The sequence below is a fragment of the Rhineura floridana genome, chromosome 18 (assembly GCF_030035675.1).
Source record: "Rhineura floridana isolate rRhiFlo1 chromosome 18, rRhiFlo1.hap2, whole genome shotgun sequence".
In the NCBI taxonomy this organism is placed as follows: Eukaryota; Metazoa; Chordata; class Lepidosauria; order Squamata; family Rhineuridae; genus Rhineura; species Rhineura floridana.
Genome location: NC_084497.1, coordinates 24,141,254 through 24,160,381, shown reverse-complemented (window position 1 = coordinate 24,160,381; position 19,128 = coordinate 24,141,254). Strand labels below are relative to the sequence as shown.

General features: G+C 48.2%; 2 protein-coding genes across 3 annotated transcripts; both read right to left on the bottom strand.

Moving 5' to 3' along the window:
* Window positions 1-1,331: 1,331 nt before the first annotated feature.
* Window positions 1,332-10,559, bottom strand: TAS1R3 (taste 1 receptor member 3). Its single transcript, XM_061601613.1, has 6 exons — window positions 10,381-10,559; window positions 8,100-8,400; window positions 4,855-5,637; window positions 3,784-3,987; window positions 3,119-3,239; window positions 1,332-2,263 (listed from the first exon to the last, which is right to left on the bottom strand). Exons 1-6 carry the CDS (start codon window positions 10,557-10,559, stop codon window positions 1,332-1,334), a joined length of 2,520 nt encoding a protein of 839 aa, XP_061457597.1.
* Window positions 10,560-12,051: 1,492 nt separating this feature from the next.
* CPTP (ceramide-1-phosphate transfer protein) lies at window positions 12,052-19,059 on the bottom strand. Of its 2 annotated transcripts, none has more exons than XM_061600529.1 (3): window positions 18,896-19,059; window positions 16,493-16,623; window positions 12,052-15,077 (listed from the first exon to the last, which is right to left on the bottom strand). In XM_061600529.1, exons 2-3 carry the CDS (start codon window positions 16,612-16,614, stop codon window positions 14,555-14,557), a joined length of 645 nt encoding a protein of 214 aa, XP_061456513.1. In that variant the 5' UTR covers window positions 16,615-16,623; window positions 18,896-19,059; the 3' UTR covers window positions 12,052-14,554. The 2 variants fall into 2 exon arrangements, with proteins under 2 accessions (XP_061456513.1, XP_061456512.1); XM_061600528.1 differs by lacking the exon at window positions 18,896-19,059 and adding an exon at window positions 18,760-18,854.
* Window positions 19,060-19,128: the final 69 nt, after the last annotated feature.

Genomic DNA, 19,128 nt, shown 5'->3' with positions numbered 1-19,128 from the left:
ATAAAGGACCAAGGTGATATAAGTGGAGTCATCCTCCTTCATCTTCCTGACAACCTTGTGAGGTAGGGCTAGGCTGAGAGATAGGGGCTAGGCTGAGTGAACGTCACAGTTGAGTGGGGATTTTAACTCACGTATACCTCTACGCAGATGTTCCCCTGCATAATGTGGGTGGGGGCAAACTGAGTTGCCACATCTCCGATGTCACACCTGCTATCTAGCCCTTCCCTTTGGGATCTTGCGCAGCACAAGCAGGGGGAGCCTTCATGCGTACAACTCTTCATGTAAAACCTGTGAGATCTGGAACATTGTTCACACAACTGCACATGCAGAGGCTCCTTCTCTGCAGACCTTTGCACTGTTCTTTTGTGGATGGATGCCTCTGTGTGTGTGTATGTCTAGTCGTTACATGCAGCAACAGGGATGTGTGTGTATGTGTGGCTGTTGGGTGAGAAATTCGATTAAGTTTGCATTTAAAGCCAAATATATCAAATTCACACTTCCCGAAACCATATGGGAACCAAACCACGGCCATCCTTCAAAATCTGCACTTTTCCGAATGTTGTGATGCAGTTCACCAACCAAGCAGTGTTTTACAAAAATGCATATATTAGAGGAGAGTGTGCACAAAATGAATATATTTGTGAAAATCACAAACAAAAATGCATTGGGATAGGTTGCTTGCAAAATTTATTTTATTTTATTTGATTCAATTTCTATACCGCCCATAGCAAGCTCTCTGGGCGGTGCACATCAAGTAAAAACACAGCAAATACAATTTAAAACAACTAATGTGTACATTAGTCAAAACTGAATACAAAAGTAAGGAAAATGTGCACTATAAGCGCTGAAAAATTTTCATGAGTTGTTTTTTTAAAAAAATTCACAAATACGAAGAACCAAATTTAAGATTAGGAAACAGGGAGAACCCAAATTGACAGGTCATTCCATCCCTAGTGGCCACTCAGCACGGTTATACTCAGGAATTGGGACAATTTTTTTTAAAAAAAATATTTTTTATTTGCAAACAGAGCCCAAAAAGAAAGAGAAAAGCAGAGGTGAAAACATTGCTAGCTAAGATTAACAATAGGAATATTTCCTCAATCCTAAATTAAATGTATAATTCAGACATCAAGGCCTGCCTCTCCCTGTATGAACCACCCTGGGCCCTGCTGTTCTCATCAGAGACCCTTCTTTGTGTGCCTTACACAGAGAGGTGCAGAGGGTGGTCACATGACGGACACAAGTAAAACTTTTGCACCAAGCCAATGATATCAACTGCACCGTTGACCGACGGACAGATTTCCTTTTCTGCACCCGAGACTTCTGCAGCGCTAATCTTGGGATTCTTTTTCCTGCAGCCTCTCTTTGGTGTAATCTTGGAAATAGTCCGCTGTGTTCCACTCTGGCTTGAACAGGAGGATGTAGCACTTGGGGAGGTAGTAAGCCCCAAGCAGCCCTACTGTGCACAGCGACATGGTGGCCATCTGGACGGCTGGCTGGTACTCTTGCCGCACAGTGGCGTAGGTGGGGATGAAGAAGATCAGGGCAATGAAGTAAGTGAGCATGGCAAAGGTGATGCCCCGGGCGACATTGTAGTTTTTGGGGGACGTCTGCACCATGAACGTGCAGAGGAAAGATGTGACCGCCAAGAGACAGTTGTACCCGTGGATCACGGCAAAGGTGACCCAAGACTGGATTTTGCATTGGATGAGGATCTTGGTGGGCAAGAGCTCGTAGTTCTTGTGCAGGATGGGTGGGTTGCCGTACATGTACCCGAAGCAGAGCCCGCTTTCGACCAGGAAGCACAACGCCACAATGGCCCAGGGCCTCCTCTGGATGAGGGTGTGCAGGAAGGTCCGCCGGCTGTTGGGGAAGTCGTTCACCAGCATGATCTGGAGGGCCTTGACCATGATGGTGGAGAAGCAAGGGTTGAGGCAGAGGGCGTAGGAGGGATGCTGCATCAGACAGAAGGTTAGGCTGGGCTTTCCGACGAAGAAGCTGGAGCCGGCGCAAATCAGGGCGAGGCAGAAGAGTCCCAAGAGGCACATGGCTCCTCCGGTGGCCTGCACCATAGGTGTGTGCAGGTGCTTCAGGAACAGCGCCCCCGAGAGGCAGATGAGGGTAAAGGCAAAAATCCGCACAAGCAGCAAGACGACAGCCAGAGGTTCGGAAAAGAAGAAGTATTTTTCACTGCGGTCGTAACACTGCACACTGCGCTCAGGGGACCACTGCTCCTTGGGGCATGGGGTGCAGGACGTGTCCTCTGGAAAAGAGTAGCGAGAGATGGGTTGTACCATTTTGCCAGCAAGGGAGGGGATTGTCCAAGGGAAGAGCCTGAGCTCAGTAGGGGACTCGGAAAGCTTTGCACTCTGAGGTCCCAGGTTCAGTCTCCAGCATCTGGAAGAGATTCCTGCCTAAGACCCTGGAGAGGCGCTGCCAGTCAGTGTAGACAATACTGAGCTAGATGGACAGTACTGAGCTAGACCAAGTTAGTGGTCTAACTCAGTGTAAGGCAACTTCCTCTGTTTCCACGGTGGTAAAACTATTTTCACCAGGCAGGGAGTAAAATTTTAACCGGAGTCAATGTCTTAGTTTTCACAAAAAGCATCCGTTTTGGAAAAGGCAACTCAGAAGATGCGCCCTCAGGGATGCTTGAGGAATTTGCTCTTTACATATTCTGATAACAAAACTAACCCGATCCCCACCCTGGGACTAATGCGTAGACCAGAATGCAGTTATATCTTTGCATTTTGTGCTTCTCTGAATTTTGCAATTTGGTCCTCTGCTCAAAAAAAAAAAAAAAGTAGCAAAAATAACAGATTAAAATAATATCTGTTTGGGAATGTGTGCTTTGAGAGCAAATGGGTGTAGAAAGATGTTTTGTAAGGTATGTATTTAAATACAACTTCTCGTGCAGATTTTTCACCAGATTTTTAAAGCAGATTTACATGGAAGCAGGATGGAGGAATGAATGTATTCGGGACTAATACGGGCCAGAAATAAACTGATCTGTCCATGCCTGTGTGGACCCACCTCCTCCTATCCCTAAGAGTGGCTGTCCCCAGTACGTAGTGGCTGTGACGTGAGGAGTCCACTGCGGCACCCCAAACCTACTCACCTAGAGAGCTGCTGAAAGTGCCCCTCTCACAATCAATGCAGTCATAACAGCAGAGGTGGAACCCCTTCATCCGACGGATCTGCCCGGGCTGACATGTAGTAAGGCACTCAGAGCGGGGTGCCTAGACAGGCGGGAGAGGGGAGGATTACTGTTATCAACTCCTCTACAGCAAATATCTTAATCGTCTCCCTCCTATATTTCTTCCTTTGCTCTCCTGCTGTTCTTGTTGCTTGTCTTTTGCCCTCATTCTATGTAAGCTCCACGTTGCATCCCTTCCCCTTCCCTGTCCCCCCCCCCTTACTGGGCGAGGGGCCATAGCTCAGTGGCAGAGCAGCCGCTTTGCATGCGGAAGGTCCCAGTTTCAGTCCCCAGCATCTCCACGTAGGGCTGAAATCCCGGAGAGCTGCTGCCGGTCAGTGCAGACAGTACTGAGCTAGATGGACCGAAGGGTCTAACTCAGTGTAAGGCACCTTCCTGTGTTCCTCTGTCTGGACAAATCGATTGCATCAGGTGTATCTAGCTTGTTGTCACGAGAAATTGGCCACCTACAGCATTGAGAAACATGCAAAACTATTTTGTGGAGACATGTGGGGGAGGAACAAAGGGACAATCCCCTTTTACAGTACTCCTTCGTTGCCTTCTCTTTGCCTCTGCCTCTCTCTTACCTTTCGATCCTCTGTGTGAAACTGGACCAAGGACGTATTGATGTTCAACTTCACTTTGAAGTCTCCGAGACTGGTGAGTCGGACGCTGCTCTCCTGCCAGCTCCAGGTGATGACCTCGTAGCCCCTGTTCATGCTGCGGTGTTGGTCGAATTGGAACGTCTGATTGGAGAGGCTGAAATTGATGGCCTTCAGTTTGTCCAGCAGCTGCAGAGATGGCAAGTGGGGACGTGAACAGATCCTCTGCTAAACTTTGCCTTCCCTCTACTGTTGTACATTTGGACCCCTTTTTGAGCGAAGAAACGTTGGGCTCCTCTGATATCCCGGCTCTCTCCCCTGGCCTGTACTAGCCACTTGTCTGTAAGGCCGGCCCTACTATTAGCCAAAGGGGGGGGCTACATCAGGTTGTCAGATAAAGCTGTGTGGGCCACTCATTCTGTCCCGTGCCCCCTTAATCTAGGGTGTGCTTGAGGACACTATCCCATAGCCAGTAAGAGTTTAGGGCAAGGTTGGGGAGCCTCTGGCCCATAGCCCGAATTAAGCCCGTCAGGCCTTCCTATTGGCTGTTCTGGCCACACCCACCTGCCCACGCCCACCTGGACAAAAGGGGCTTTGCAGGGCGGTGACTGCAAAGCCCCTTGTCCACACCTTGCAAGCCCTGTGCCTGATTTCAAACCTCGTGGGCAAGAACAGATCACCTGACATCACCGTGATGTCAGGTGATTGACAGGGGGACAGCCCCAGCCACCTTTCAAACTTTGCATGCAGGTTGGAGATGGAGGCAGGCATCTGGCCAGCCGGAACCCCTCTTGACCTCACAGAGCTCCAGTTCCCAGAGTTCAGACTGGGAGTGATAAACCACTCTGGGTCTCCTAACAACTCTCAGCACCCGTCACAAACTACCGTTCCCAGGATTCTTTGGGGGAAGCCATGGCTGTTCGAAGTGGAATAATAGTGGAGTAAACGTGTGGTGCAAATGTGGCCTTTGGTTGAGCGCTTGTGCTTCTAGCTTCACCCCCAAGTCTACTAGGCCCCACCCATTCTGGCCTTACTGGAAACTCGCCTTGCATCTACCTGCCAAGATTTGATGCTGCTCTTCTGACAGCGGAACCCTCTCCTGCAGCGTAAGAAGTCATGGAGCGCATGAGCCACGCAGTACACTGCGGTGTAGACGGCAAAGGTCTGCCGGTGCTCCAGCACGGTGGTGATGTTCTGGTGGGAAATGCTGTTGCATTGCAGGCACTGCTGGCCCAGGACGTCAGCGCCCATCTTGTCTCCTTCCTCCTGGGAAGCGGTGCAGAAGCCGTCCTGTTGGGTCAGCTCTAACAGCCTGTAGATGTACTCCTCAAAGCCAGGGACTTTCCCTCCCTTGATGACGAAGCCAATGACCGTCCCGATGGATTGGATGTTTCTCAGGGAGGTGACCACGTCAGACATCACCCAGGCTTCGGTGGCTAGCCACACCTTCTGGTTCAGCCCTAGCTCGAAGCACAGTTTGAAGAATGCCCGGACGGGTCGGTCATTGGCGAAGAGGATGACGACGTTGACGTTCGTTTCGTTGATCGACCGGATCGTCTGCGTCATCATCTTTTGGAGGTTCGGGTTTGACACATCTGCCGGGATCAGCCCCTCGAAGGCGATGCAGATCTCCTCATTGGCCACCATAGAAGACAGAAGGTTGAGGCCTTCGCGGCCATACTCATCATCGCTGCCAACGACCGCGATCCAATTCCATTTGTAAACCTTCAGGAGTTGGATCATGGCTTCCAGTTGGCTCATGTCGCTGGGCACGGTTCGGAAGAATGAGGGATACTGCTCCTCATCGTTCAGCTTCTCTGTGGTGGCCCCATAGCTGACCTTGAGCCATAATGAGATCAATAGTTTTTTTAAATTTATTTTAATGAATTTGCAGGCTGCTGTTCAGAAGAGGACGTCCTCCCACAGCAGCTTATGGCATATAAAAACCATACAGTATATCAAGGGATGCAGTAATAATGATAACAGCAGAAGCAGCAGTAAAACATTTCCCATTCTCTAATTGACTCCTACTTCAACACCGGTGACAGGACAGTGGTCAAGTAATCCTGATCTAGATATGTCCATAACTGGTGTTATGCAAAGATGGCAAACAGCGCTCCTAGCCACAGAGGTCACTTGGGCCTCTACTGACAGAGATGCTTTCAGGAATTATTTATGGGGCAGACAGATGCCCAGCAAAGCATGGTACTGTTGTGAGATCCCAACCATCCATCATCTTAATTTCCCAATATAAATTAAGAGATACACATTTTATGCAAATTCGTGTCATGAACCTGTGCTCCGAGTCCTTCAAGTGTCTAGCAACACCCTCTGGGGAGGCACTATTTGGGCTCCACTTCATAGCATAGTGGGGAGGAGAGCCTGGCAGGGAGGCCAGAGTCTGCGAGTTCAAATCCCCACTCGTGTCTCCTGGGTGTCAAGGGCCAGCTAAAGATTCCCCCCACAGGGAGTGGCTCAGGGGCTACGTGCCCTGCCACCTGTGCAGCTGTGGGCAAGCGGCATAGTCCCAAGGAGCCCAGTTGCCCCCCAGCTGGCAGTTGTGGACAAGGAAGGGGCTGGCTGGTGCGGCTGTGGCAAGCTGAGCAGGCCCTCGTCAGCTGGGGAGGACTAGCCTCAGAGGGAGGCGATGGAAAACCACCTCTGAATGCTGCTTACCACAAACACCCTATTCATAGGGTCGCCATAAGTCGGGATCGACTTGAAGGCCATCCATTGCATTTCAGTCCAGCCTTTGCCAACCTGCTGCCCTCCTGATGATTTGAGCTACGACTTCCATCCGGCCCAGCTAGCTCTTACTCCTGGAGATGCCGGGGACTGAATCGGGGACCTTCTGCATGCAAAGCAGGTGCTCTGCCACTGAGCTACAACCCTCCCCTTAAGAAATAAGAATGTAGGAGTCTGCCTTATAGAGTTAAGCCATCAGTCCATCTAGCTCAGTATTGTCTACACTGACTGGCAGAGCCCCTCCAGGCCTGCCTGGAGATGTTGGGGATTGAACCTGGGATGTTCTGCATGCAAAACAGATGCTCTACCACTGGCCTGTGGCCCTGTCCTATTTTCTGGTATTCAGAGGTATCACTTAGAAAATTGTGGGTGCTTTGTAAGTGCAAAACAATAAGAAGTAATACTTGAAAATTATAATATAATCCTATGACACTGTTAAAATAATGAAGGGAGTGGCAGTCCAGACATCTGGAGAGCATCAGGTTGGGGAAGGCTGTTCCAATCCAAGTCCATCAGTTGGCCATCTCAACAAAAATAGAGGCCCCTATATTTTACACCTCCCCGCCACACACACACAAGCAGTCAGGAACAAAAACACTTGTAGAGTCTGCCGAAACAATAGCAAAAAGGGGAACTGAGAATATATCTCTGTGTAGCGAGTTCCAAAACCTCGGAGCCAACACGGAAAAGGTCCTGTCTCTCATGTTTGTCAGACTGAACTCTCTTCCCAGGCAGCGTATGAATGACTAAGGTCCCTGTTACTGTTCTCAAATCTCTGGCAGGTTTGTATGGGTGTGAGCCCGAGGTGAGGAACTTGCGGTCCTCCAGATGTTGGACTTCTAAGGCAGGCAGGCAGGCAGACATGTCTGAGTTGAGTCCCAGCAGAATCCTATCCATGTCTACTCAGAAACGAGTCTCACTGAGTTCATTACTCCTGTGTGAATCTGTCAATTTGAGTTTTTCATGCCCCCCCTCAATCTTAAGTTCAGTTCTCTACATTTCTACATCCGTTTGCATTAAAAAAAAAAATCCTCATGAAAATTCATCAGTATTTTAGGATGCATTTCTCCTAATGTGTACATGTGTGTGCTGTTTTGTATGCCTCCTATATGCATTTTTGCAAACCGGTTTCTCCTAATATAATGCACGTCTCTATGTTGTTTTCACCAATATATGAATTTTATGCACACTTTGCTTTGGTATATGCATTTTTGTACCCATTACTTGGCTGGAGAACTGCGTTGCAAAATGCAGAAAGGTGCCAATTTTGAAGGATGGGTGCGTTTCGGTTCACATAGTGTTTCAGAGAGTGCAAATTACGTAGGTTCCCCTTTCAGGGTTGAATTGTGGTAGCCTATGGCTCCAACCAATAAAGATTTCCTTTCATTTCGCCTTTAAGGGTGAACTGAATCAAATTTCTCCCCATATCTACTCCAAGATAAATGGGTATAAGATTGCAGACTTGAAACACCGGGCAGGAGGCCTTCATGCTGCAATGTTTTCTCAGAGGAACTTCTTTTGCACGCTCTTGTGAGGGTGTTTGACAGTTATTTTACCTGTGGGATCAGAAAGAAGCTGAACAGCTTAGCTGTCACTATGGAGAGCTTTGAGTTGTGAGGCCCGATGACAGCCATCACTCGGGTCTGGTAGTCTGTGTAGTTGCAAAGGACCCCAATGCTGTTTGTGCCTGCTCTGGACAGGAACAGTAGGCTGGGCTGGAGGGCAACCACCGGTTCCATGCAGCTGTCGTAGATGTCATAGCCGAGTGTGATTCCTGGCAGCAGCACTGTGGAGTTGTTGATCTCCTCGATGGCAAACTTCATCCCGAGAGCCCAGACGAGGCCGGCAGCATAAAGCCTGTGGGAGTAGATGTGGAGGGAGGGGGGCGAAATGGAGATGGGGACAGTTTTGCTCCCTCTGTCAGCAGTGTGCAGGGGTGAGTGCCGATCCTTACGTAGCCAGCACTGAAACATCCTCATGCAGGGAGGTGTTGGAGGTTTCAGAAACCCCCAAGTTTTCATAAGTTCAAAAATGGTCATTGGGGGACACCCCGTGGAGCCCCTTCCCACATACACACGTAAGGATGGATAGATCTGTCAATTTTGAGTCTCCTTTTTCTAATACTAAATTCAGTTCTCCACATTTCTTCAGTAATTTGGGATTTGAAAAAAAAATCCTCATGAAAATTCTCCAGCATCGTAGTGCAAATTTCTCCTAATAAACAGATTTTGTGTGCACTTTTGATCAATGTACACATTTTTGCAAGTATTTTCTTCTAATACAATGCATTTTTTGCATGTTATTTTCATTAATGAATTCATTTTTATGCGCTCTTTCCCCCGACGTATGCATTTTTGTAAACACTGGTTGGAGAACCGCATTGCAAAATTTGGACTAGTGCAAACTTGGAAGAACGGCTGTGCTTTGGTACTCATATTGTTTCGGAAAGTGCAAATTTGATACGTTTGGCTTTAAATGTGAACTGAACCGAATGTCTCTTTCATCTCTACCCCTGCCCCCCCAATAACAGCCCAATGAAGACTGAGCATGCTCAGTGGGCATAGAATGCTGACTGACTGACTCTTGGGGAGTCTAGAAAACTGGAGGGGAGGGAATGAAAAGGAGCATCCTGGAAGACAGCCTAGCTTCCTGGGATCCCCATGGGGAGCGTTAGAAGCCTCTCCGCGTGGGGTTCTTGATTGCACAAAAGTGTCTTAGTGCATAAGTCGGTGGCACATAACAACAACAGGAAGCATTGGGCACATGCAGGGTTATTGGGGAAACCCCTCCACAATTTGTGCCCTTGCTAGGGATGAGTGCCAATTTCAATGTGGTTCACATTTAAAGCAAAATTTATCAAATTTGGGGTGGGAAATCTTTGGCCCTCCAGATATGGCTGAACCCTATCTTCCATCATCCAGATCTCTGGCCATGCTGGAGTCCAACAACATCTAGAGGGCCATAACGTCTCCCAAGCCTATTTTAAGGGATAGATCTGCTTTCTCCGTAAAAAGGGTACACCACCCTTCAAGACTTCACTGTTGTCTCTCGGTAAATCCATGTTAGGGATGGGTGAGAAATTTGATTCCGTTTGCGTTTCGAGGCAAATCTATCAAATTTGCACTTTCCAAAACAGTATGAGAACTGAGATGCAGCCATCCTTCAAAATCCACACTTACTTGAATTCTGCAATGCAGTTCTCCAATCAAACAATGTTTACAAAAACTGCTTACGTTGGGGAAACGGCTTACAAAAAAATGTGTTTATTAGGAGAAATTTGCACTAAAATGCTGGCGAATTTCCATGAGGATTTTTTTTAAAAAATAAAAAATCAGCAAATTGCTGCAGAAATGTGAATGGAATTCATGTGACCTGGAATCAAGATTGAAAAAATTAGAAACAGACAGATCTTTCCACCACACAAAAACTTGTTTGGGGGTAGGGAAAATGGATAAGGCAAGAAGGTAAGGAGGCTGTTCTGAGCACAGGAGGAAGCAGAGAGCCAATCAATGCATTCAGGATCGCCATATGGTACAGTCCCATTTTGGGATTTGCATGCTTAAATGCCTGCCCTGTGTTTCAAACGATGGGTTGCATCCAATGCTGGTCCTCTTGAGAGTAGACCCATTGAAATTAATGGACATGACTAACCTTAGGCTCATCTCATTTCAACAGGTCTGTGCTGAGTAGGACTTAGTTGGATACATCCCCAAGTACAGCTTTTTTTATTTAAAAAATATAGCGCATTAGGGAAGGGAGCCAAGTTAGATGCTGAAGTGGTGTTGGCCATTTTTGCTGCAGCTTTGCATATTTGGCTCGCCCTTAACTCATCCTTACCTCTCACATTTGTAAACATCAGGCAGGGTCCGGTCCGTCTCGTTGGTAGTGAGTACTGTGAAAGGGAACAAGCCTCCCAGGATATAGTCTCCAGGTTTTCTGAACTGGGAAGACATGCAGTGATTGTCCTGGGCCAAGGCCCAGTCCAGACTTACGCTGAGCAGAAGGAAAGCAGACATGCCTCTTGGCGGTTTCCAAGAGTGGTCGTTGCGCAGACAGCTTGACTCTGAACCAGGCAGAGAGGTCTCATACAATGCCAAATGTTTTGTCCTATAAATTGTGCAGACGGTGGGGAAGCATCCCAGAAGAATTTGTTTAGCAAAGTACACACTGCGTGAGCGTGCCTCTAATAGAGGTGTGGAAGAGGCCTTAGTTAACCATCTGTGCTAGCCAAATGTTCTGCTGTGTTCATTGACTTGGCTTCCTGTGCAACTGCTGCTCTGAATCTTCTGTCCCCACCCACCCCGATGTGAGCTTTACCCAGGGGCACCTTGTGAGTCTCTGAACTGCAGCCGCTGATGGACTTCCTTGCTTTTGGATCAAACTGTTTCCATACTTAATGCAGGGGAAGGGGTTGGTCTGGTCCAAGTTTTTGGAGGTGGAGGTCATAGAGTCATAGAATAGTAGAGTTGGAAGGGGCCTATAAGGCCATCAAGTCCAACCCCCTGCTCAATGGTTTGTTGCTTTCGTTGGCTACCAGGGAGAATCTCTGGGTTCACAGTAAACTATTGACTGCGACTTGCTGTAGGAGGGGGGAACCCCAGGTCCAGGGGCTGAATGTGGCCCTCCAGGCCTCTCTATGTGGGCCCTGGAACTCTCCCAGGCCACACCCTTCAACAGCCCTGCTTCATGAGAGTTTTTGCCTGGCTGGAAGGCATTCTTGAACCCTGCTCGTGCTTGCCTGCATGGAGGACAGAGAGCTGTGTGTGTAGAAACTAGCTTGCAGTAGAATAGTGACATTTACATAGCTTGCTCCGCCCATGATTGCCTCTGGTATGTGGCCCCTGGAAGGTTGACCAGAAGGGAATGTGGCCCTTGGGCTGAGAAAGGTTTCCCAGCCCTGTGAGAGAGGGAGGAGGGAGGGAGACAAGGTGGTGTGTGGAGGTTTCGGCTTCTTCCCTCCCCACATAGGAAGCTGTTTTATCCTGAGCCCGGCCCTTGGTCCATCTAGCTCAATATTGTCTACACTGACTGGCAGCAACTCTCCAGGGGTTCAGACAGAGAGCCTTTCCCAGTCCTACCTGGAGATAAACCTGCAACCTTCTGCATGCAAAGCAGGTGCTCTGGCACTGAGCTGTGGTCTTGCTGACGTTGGGGCAGCCGGCTTCGGCCCTGAGATGCCCACGTTGGGTGCTAATACTGCAATGTTTCATTTCCCGTCATCTGACACAGTCTGTGGTTGTTGCTTGTGGTTCCCCGATACCCCCCCTCCCCAGGCTGTGAGGTTCTGGATTTAGGCTCCGAAATCTGGCCAGAATGGTGCTACTGCCATTAATTACTGGGCGGGCGAGGACATGATTTAGGGTGAGGCTTGTGGATTTCATTAAGGGCCTTCCCCTGTACAGTCTGAGTGCCGCATTGATCAGCACCAAACTGACGGAAATTCCTATCTAGCCACCGGAGCATGTTTTGAAGCGCTGAAAGTTAGGACACCAGCAACATATAGACAGTACAGATGATTATTTTTTCAACCCAAGCGACACCAGAGGTAAAGTAGATACAAATCACAGTGCATGCATCCCGTAAACAGTGCCGTAAGTGCAAATACTTTCATAGTGCCCCCCCCCCCCAAGAAGGCAATGATAGTTTAAACCGAATTACATGAGGCAGAAAACACAAGAACACTGGTACAGGTCTGATTTGTACCCAGAAAGGGAACTTAACATAAAAGCATAGCATGAGCCGAAAAATCATTATGCCACTTTTAAAACACAGGTGTGATTGTCTTCAAGCCAAGGGTTTGGCAAACAGCCTTATGCAAATATGCATTGAAAAGTCAACAGTGAATTTTGTTTTAAAAGCTTTTCTAAATGAAAAGTCTTATCTCGGGGGGGGGGGGGAGGTATTAAGATGGTCCAGCAGTTCAGTTACAATTGATAGGGAACCAATGGTCCTCTCCAGATTTATTTAATATATTCATTTAGCAAGATGCATATACCACTTAATCAAAAAACAAAAAAATCTCTAGATTGGGAACCTTTAGCTCTCCAGATGTTGCTGAACTAGAACTCCCATCCTCCTTGGCTGGCTTGCTATGCATGGGCCATGCTTGCTGGGGCAGATGGGAGTTGTAGTTCAGCAATATCAGGAGGGCCAAGGTTCCCCGCTCTTGGCATGAAAAACATTGAGGTCTGAAGGGCAACAAGTTCCCCACCCCCTGCTAAAGAGGATGATTGTTCCCACATCCAGCATACTAAAGAGCAATTGCCAGTTTTCCAGACTGCGACAGAGGACCATGTGCATTATATTTGCCCTCTGCTGTGTGCATGGAAGGAGATCCCCCTTTGGATTCGTATGAGTCCTTGCTCACCCTCAACGGTGGTCCTCAGCTGGCTATGCACAGCAATGCTCCTGGTTGAGAACTGATCACAGAGGTCTCCTGTTGCCCCCAAAGCACAGGCCATTAATGTTCACAGTGGGAGGAGTGTGCTTACTGGAGAGTCACATACAGGAACGTGAGGCTCTGAAGGGCGTCATTTGAGGGAAAGGGTGGGGGTGTTACAGTACTTGCCATTGCATGCTGGTGGAACGGAGGACTTGGCAGAGTTCCTGCAAACAGTGGAGGTCGGTGGCTTTTCAAGGAGCTGTCCAAAGTGCTGAACCTGGTTTTGGAGATTAGGCTTCAGCACCTTGGAGAGATCCTACCAAGATTGGACTAAAACCTGGACTGGATTCGCTGCCCTACTGACGTCAGAGCCACTGGCCTCCACTGCCTACAAGATTCTCTGTTCAGGCATGTGGATCTTGTTGTTCATTGAGGCATCTTCTCCACCTCTCCAAAACTCTCCCCCTTGATCACATGGCCACTAAAACAGGTATGCATCAATCCACTGTAAAAAAACAAGCAAAAAAACCCTTTTCCCTTTAAAGCTTAACCTCATTGTAAGAAAAAATGGTTACACTTCATCAAACAAAATCAGGGTTGATTGACAGCGAGCACAAGTAAACCAAGTAGCCGGAATGACCCGTTTCCAGGCTCTTGTCTGTTTGTACCCTGAGAGGAGGTTTATTGTTTATGGAGTTTTACCTCCCAGGTACATCTGGGAAAAGAATAGCCTTAAAAACCATGGGCTGCATCCCATGTTAGTCCCATTCAGAGTAAACCCACTGAAATAACGGGAGTGATTAACTTGGGGGCGCTAATTTCAGCAGGTTTACTCTGAGTAAATATAGTGGGCGACAACCCCATTTTGGTGAAACAGGTGTGGGGAGCCTGCAGCCCTCCAGATGGAGCTGAACTACAACTCCCATCTGCCCCAGCAAACATGGCCAACGGCCAGGGGCGGTGGAAGTTGTAGTCCAGCAACATTGTGAAGGGCCACGGCGTCCCTGCACCTTGCTCTAAGAAACAGCATTCCCTGCTGCATATGAGAGACTGGAGGAATGCCTCTATTTAGAAGAGGCATTCCCTCGCGCGAGTGGGGAACGTCCCTCAGATCAGGTATGGGGAAACCTCCCAGGTGGTGTTGGACTCCAATTCCCATCAGCTCCAGCCAGCATGGCCAACAGTCAGGAATGATGGGGGTTGTGGTTTAACTTTGTTGTTGAACTCCCATCAGCCCCGGCCAGGATGGCCAACAGTCAGGAATGATGGCGGTTGTGGTTTTATTCTGTTGTTGGACCTGCAACTCTCACCAGCCAGAACGGCCAACGGAAAGGAAAGATGGGAACTGGAATCCAGCAACATCAGGAAGGCTGCAGGCTCTCTGCTCTTGTCCCAGAAAAACTGGGACCATTTCTGTTTATTCAGCTGTCTGGGTGATTGAAGCCAGCGTAGGGATGGTTTGAAGTGCTTCCCGCTTATAGGAATCCTGATTGATAGAAGACAACAAAAAAGTGCCAACAAGCTGCCCTAGACGTGTACAGGCATGAGCATGGAATATGTGCGATCTACGCTTGCTTTTCATCTGTGATGTTCAGAGAAACACTGATTGGTGGGGGGCGGCCAGCTCTGTTACGGGAGGCTAAGGAGGTCGTGCTGGCTATACAGAGCTTCCGTGACATCGTAGATCTGCTTGAGGCTGGGCAAAGCCTCTCCCAGCATCTCCACTGCCTCGTCTTGGTCGCCCACCTTCATGTTTGCATAGAAGGCTTCCCGAGCAGGCAGGGTGTAAAAGGCCATGGTGGTTGCCTTGCGGATAATCCACGGGTGGTGGTTGGCCAGGGAGGCGTTGTACGCCTCCGTGCAGACCACCGACGTCCGGGTTTCCGGGCCGCTGGTCCTGAGGCCCTCCAGGAAGAGCTGCAGCCAGCGGAGGGCGCGGTGGAGGCGCAAGATTGTCCGGGTGCCGGAGGTCGGGTAGAAGTCTTGCTTCTTCAAGTCCACCAGGTTGTTGTCCAACTCATACTTCACCATGGCGTGAATACTGACATAGTTCTCCTTCTGCTCCCCGCTCCGGAAGTCCTCCATGATCTGGATCTTGGCAACCGCATCTTTGGAAACGAAGGAGAAGATTGCGCCCATGGTGTTCAGAAACCTACATTTCCAAAACAAGAATCCTGTCGTTTACAAGGGGGGAGAGAAAAGCTCAGCAGGGAAGCACAGGGCAGGGGCGGGGAACCGTGAATGTGGCCCTCCAGGTCTTTCTGTCTGGCCCTCACAACTCTCCCTGCGGCCGCATCCCTTGCTGGCCCTGCTTTGCACCCCAAGTCTTTTTGCCTCTTTGGAAATGTGTCCTTGATCTCCGATAAGGATTCATGCTTGCCTGGACTGGAGGATGGAGAGGGGCAGTGTGAGTGTGTGTAGAAATTAATTTGCAATACAAAGGTAACTTTTACATTAGCAGATTCGCCTGCTTTTGCCTCTGGCCTCACCCCCCCCCTCAGGGCAGCCCTAGGGTTGAAAAAGCTTCCCTAATGCTGGGTCTAGAGGTTCAGCCAACAGGCTGGATGACAAATGTTTCCCTCTATCCACACAGGCCAGCCCCGATGAGAAAACATTTGCAGCCTGTGGCAAGTCTAAACAAACCCACTGGTCACTGTGACTGTAGCCAGCCAACTTTGGAATGTAGGGGCTTGAGTGGTGGGCTGGGATTGTCTGCTAGTGATTTCCATCACCAGTGCTAAGAGGAAGCCTGGGGTACTCTGGCAGCTGCGTGGCGAAGGCACCAAGGGGCCGTAGCCCCATTGGGCCAAACCGGCAAAAAACCCGACAAACCCCAACCGCGAGCCTTTTCTCCTCTGGAGGAGAAAGCGTGGATGTAAGAAGTGTTGGATGCCGCTTCATGAAGACACTCACAGAGGGCGTGTGTGTGCGCATGGTGACTCATTGTTGCCTTGGGCAAGTCACTGTCTCAGCCTTGCACATAACATAGGAAGCTGCCTTATACAGAGTCCCAGAATTGGCCCATCTAGGTCAGTACTGCCTGCACCAACTGGCAGCGGGCTCTCCAGAGTTTCATGCGGGGGGTTCTCTTGGCCCTACCTAGAGATGTGGAAGACTGAAGGCGGGACAGGTTCAAAAACAGGGAACACATGGCTTTGCCCGAAGAATCCTGGGCACTGTAGCTTGGTGAGGGTTCTGGGAATCGTAGCTCTGTGAGGCGTAAACTACAGCTCCCAAGATTTGGGGTGGGGGGAAGGTGCTTTGAATGCATGGTGTTTATGCACACCTAGAATGTACATACTTCTCACAAATGTTTACCTAATATAATCTGATTACAGCAGACCTTTTCCCCCCCCAGCTTCAGAATGTAGAAGAATGCTGGGGAACCTTCCAGATGTTGTTGGGCCATAACTGCCATCTTCCCTGACAACTGGCCATGTTGGCTAGGGCTTCTGGGAGGTGGAGTCCAACTACATCATCTGGAGGGCTACAAATTCTCAGCTCCTGATGTAGAGGGAGACCTAAGCATAGATTGCTTGGTTCCCCTAACTAGGCTCACAGTCTTACCTGACAAGCCCTTTCCAGCCTTCTAAGTAAGGATCCATCAAAACTTCCTGCTTCTCATCAAGGCAGGACTTGAAAGTGGCCAGCACTTTCCTCAGGCCGTTTGCGTCGTCCCCGTTAGCCATGGCCACGCTCTGAAACAGACGGCACAAGTCAACAGCTGCTCCGCTGGTAAACCACAAAGAAAGGAAGGAACACAGGACATGGCCTTGTGCCAGGTCAGACCGTTACGTAAGAACATCAGAACAGTCCTGCTGGTCCAGGCCAATCCACTGTTCACACAGTGGCCAACCATGTGCCCCAATGTGAAGCCCGCAAGCAGGACGTGGGTGCGAGACCACTCCGTCATTTCCAGCAACTGTTATTCAGAAGCAGGCTGCCTCCGACAGTGGAGGTACAGCACAGTCATCTTGGTCAGTAGACACTGACAGTCTCATGTTCCATGAATCTGAAGCTGCACTTAGATCTTTAAAATGTGTATGTGAGCTACCTTGGATAAACTTACCTTGAAAGCCAGCAAAGAAATATTAGGTTGTATCCAACGAAGGTTTACTCAGAGTAAACCCACTGAAATGAATAAGTTAGTTGTGTCCATTAATTTCAATGGGTCTGCTCTGAGTAGGACTACAGAAAATAAATCCTATACACTTAATAGGAGATAAGTCCCATTAATTTCAAAGGGACTTATTTTGGAAGACATTAATAAGATTGCACTGTCAGCAAATAATAATAATAATAATAAATACTTCTCTTTTATTGTCTGGGTTTTTTAATATTGTTATGTTTCTCCAGGTCTACCCTCTGAGGGAGACTCGGAGAGTGGTGACAATGTAGAGGGCTTTTCAGTTGTGGCTCTCCATCTGTGGAATGTGCTCCCCAGTGAGGTCCACCTGGCGCCTTCACTGACATCTTTTCAGCACCAGGTAAAGACTTATCTTTTCCCCCAGGCATTTGATAGGTGACGTTTGTATCACTGTGCTGCCAAAGCTTTCTGTGGCTATATGGGAGTGGCTGTTGTTTTATTATTTTGCTGTTATGGTACGGTATACTTACTTTTGTTTTTAACAATGTTGTAAGTCGCTAGAGACCTTCGGGTAACAAGCGACTAATACAACTGTTTTCCCTCTCCCTAACCAACAAGGTATTAATAATGGATTGCACTCCCTGCTAGTCCTACTCAGAGTAGACCCATAAAACTTAATGTACATGACTAACTTAAGTTTGCAGGGTTGTATTCAACTAGGTCCTGCTCAGAGTAGACCCAGTGAAATTAATGAACCTAAGTTAGTCATGCCTAGTAACTTCAACAACACCACCACCACCAACAACAATAATAATAATAATATGTGCTAAGGTTTTAACTTCTAGCATGGGATTCTTGGTTTTACCTCATATCATTTCAGCTACTCTTTATTTTATGTGAATGACAATTTTGTTTCTTCAAAAGGTGTAAATAGGCCACGATAGGATATTTATATTGTGAAAGGTGGTTTAGAAGTCCATTTATTATTGTTATTAATTTTACTTTAAAGCATTGACAAGACAAAGATATATAAAATAATTTTGATATAAAAATATTTTAACAAACTATTCCATATGGAAAAAACACAACAATAATAATCATTAAATAATAATGGGTTGTATTCAGTGCTAGTCCTATTCAGAGCAGACCCACATGAGGGTTCATGACAGATGCTTCTGGAGGTCGCTGATTCATGGGGTTGCCATAAGTCGTAATCGACTTGAAGGCACATAACAACAAAGGTTGCAATCCTTGTCTATTCAGAAGTAAACTCCCTTGGATTCAATGGGACTTAACTCCCAGGTTCGTGTATGTTGGATTTCAGTGATATATACTTACCTGGGAGTAAGTCCCATTGAACCCAGTGGAGCTTACTTCTGAGTAGTCATGCTGTTGAGTAGGACTAGCACTGGATACAACGCAGTTACAACCCCAATAATAATAATGTTGCTGTTATTGTTTTTATTAATAATGTTTATGATTAATAGCAATAATGTTTATTATCAATAACAATGTTTATTATTAATAACAACTATGCATAACAATATGTTGTTATTGTGTATTACAGGGCTGTATCCCATGTTAGTCCTACTCAGAGTAGACCCATTGGAATAAATGGTCATGGCTAACAACTTAGACCAATTAATTTACATGGGTTTACTCTGAATTGGCTATAATCCAATAATAATAATAATAATTTGTAAGAAATATATTAAATGAACAGAGAAGAGCTGGGATCCGTAATTACAGGGGGCTCCTCTGGGGTCTGCCCCACTGCGCTCTCTGTCCCATGACTCTGCCCCATCTCGCCCCGCCAGGAAGGGTCTCTCTGTGTCTCCCCTCTTAGGGGTCTTCGCCCCTCCCCAGCAACCGGACCGACTCACCTTAGCAACCACTTCCTGCTTCCCAACGTCGGCCGGCCCCCTCCTGGGCAGCCAATGGCGAGCCGCGCCGCTGCCCACGTCCCCGCCTCCCTCCGCCCTTCCGCCAATCGTCTCTCTCCCCAGAGATTTCTCTGCCGCGCCAGCCAATAGGAGCAGAGAAGCTATGTCCAGAACGCTTCCTGATCGCTTAGGCACGCACGGACGAGAGGGGGCATCGAGCTCGGAATTCGCAC

What these genes read in the sequence shown, in the direction of transcription:
- TAS1R3 (XM_061601613.1), bottom strand. Translation starts at nt 10,559, where the DNA reads ATGTCTGCTTTCCTTCTGCTCAGCGTAAGTCTGGACTGGGCCTTGGCC. An exon ending in GCAGCATCAAATCTTGGCAG is followed by an intron (nt 3,988 to 4,854) that starts GTAGATGCAAGG and finishes CCATCTCTGCAG; the next exon opens with CTGCTGGACAAACTGAAGGC. An exon ending in TTCACACAGAGGATCGAAAG is followed by an intron (nt 3,240 to 3,783) that starts GTAAGAGAGAGG and finishes CCGCCTGTCTAG; the next exon opens with GCACCCCGCTCTGAGTGCCT.
- CPTP (XM_061600528.1), bottom strand. Translation starts at nt 18,816, where the DNA reads ATGGGGCAGAGTCATGGGACAGAGAGCGCAGTGGGGCAGACCCCAGAG. An exon ending in AGACCCCAGAGGAGCCCCCT is followed by an intron (nt 16,624 to 18,759) that starts GTAATTACGGAT and finishes CGTCTGTTTCAG; the next exon opens with AGCGTGGCCATGGCTAACGG. An exon ending in GGCTGGAAAGGGCTTGTCAG is followed by an intron (nt 15,078 to 16,492) that starts GTAAGACTGTGA and finishes TTGGAAATGTAG; the next exon opens with GTTTCTGAACACCATGGGCG.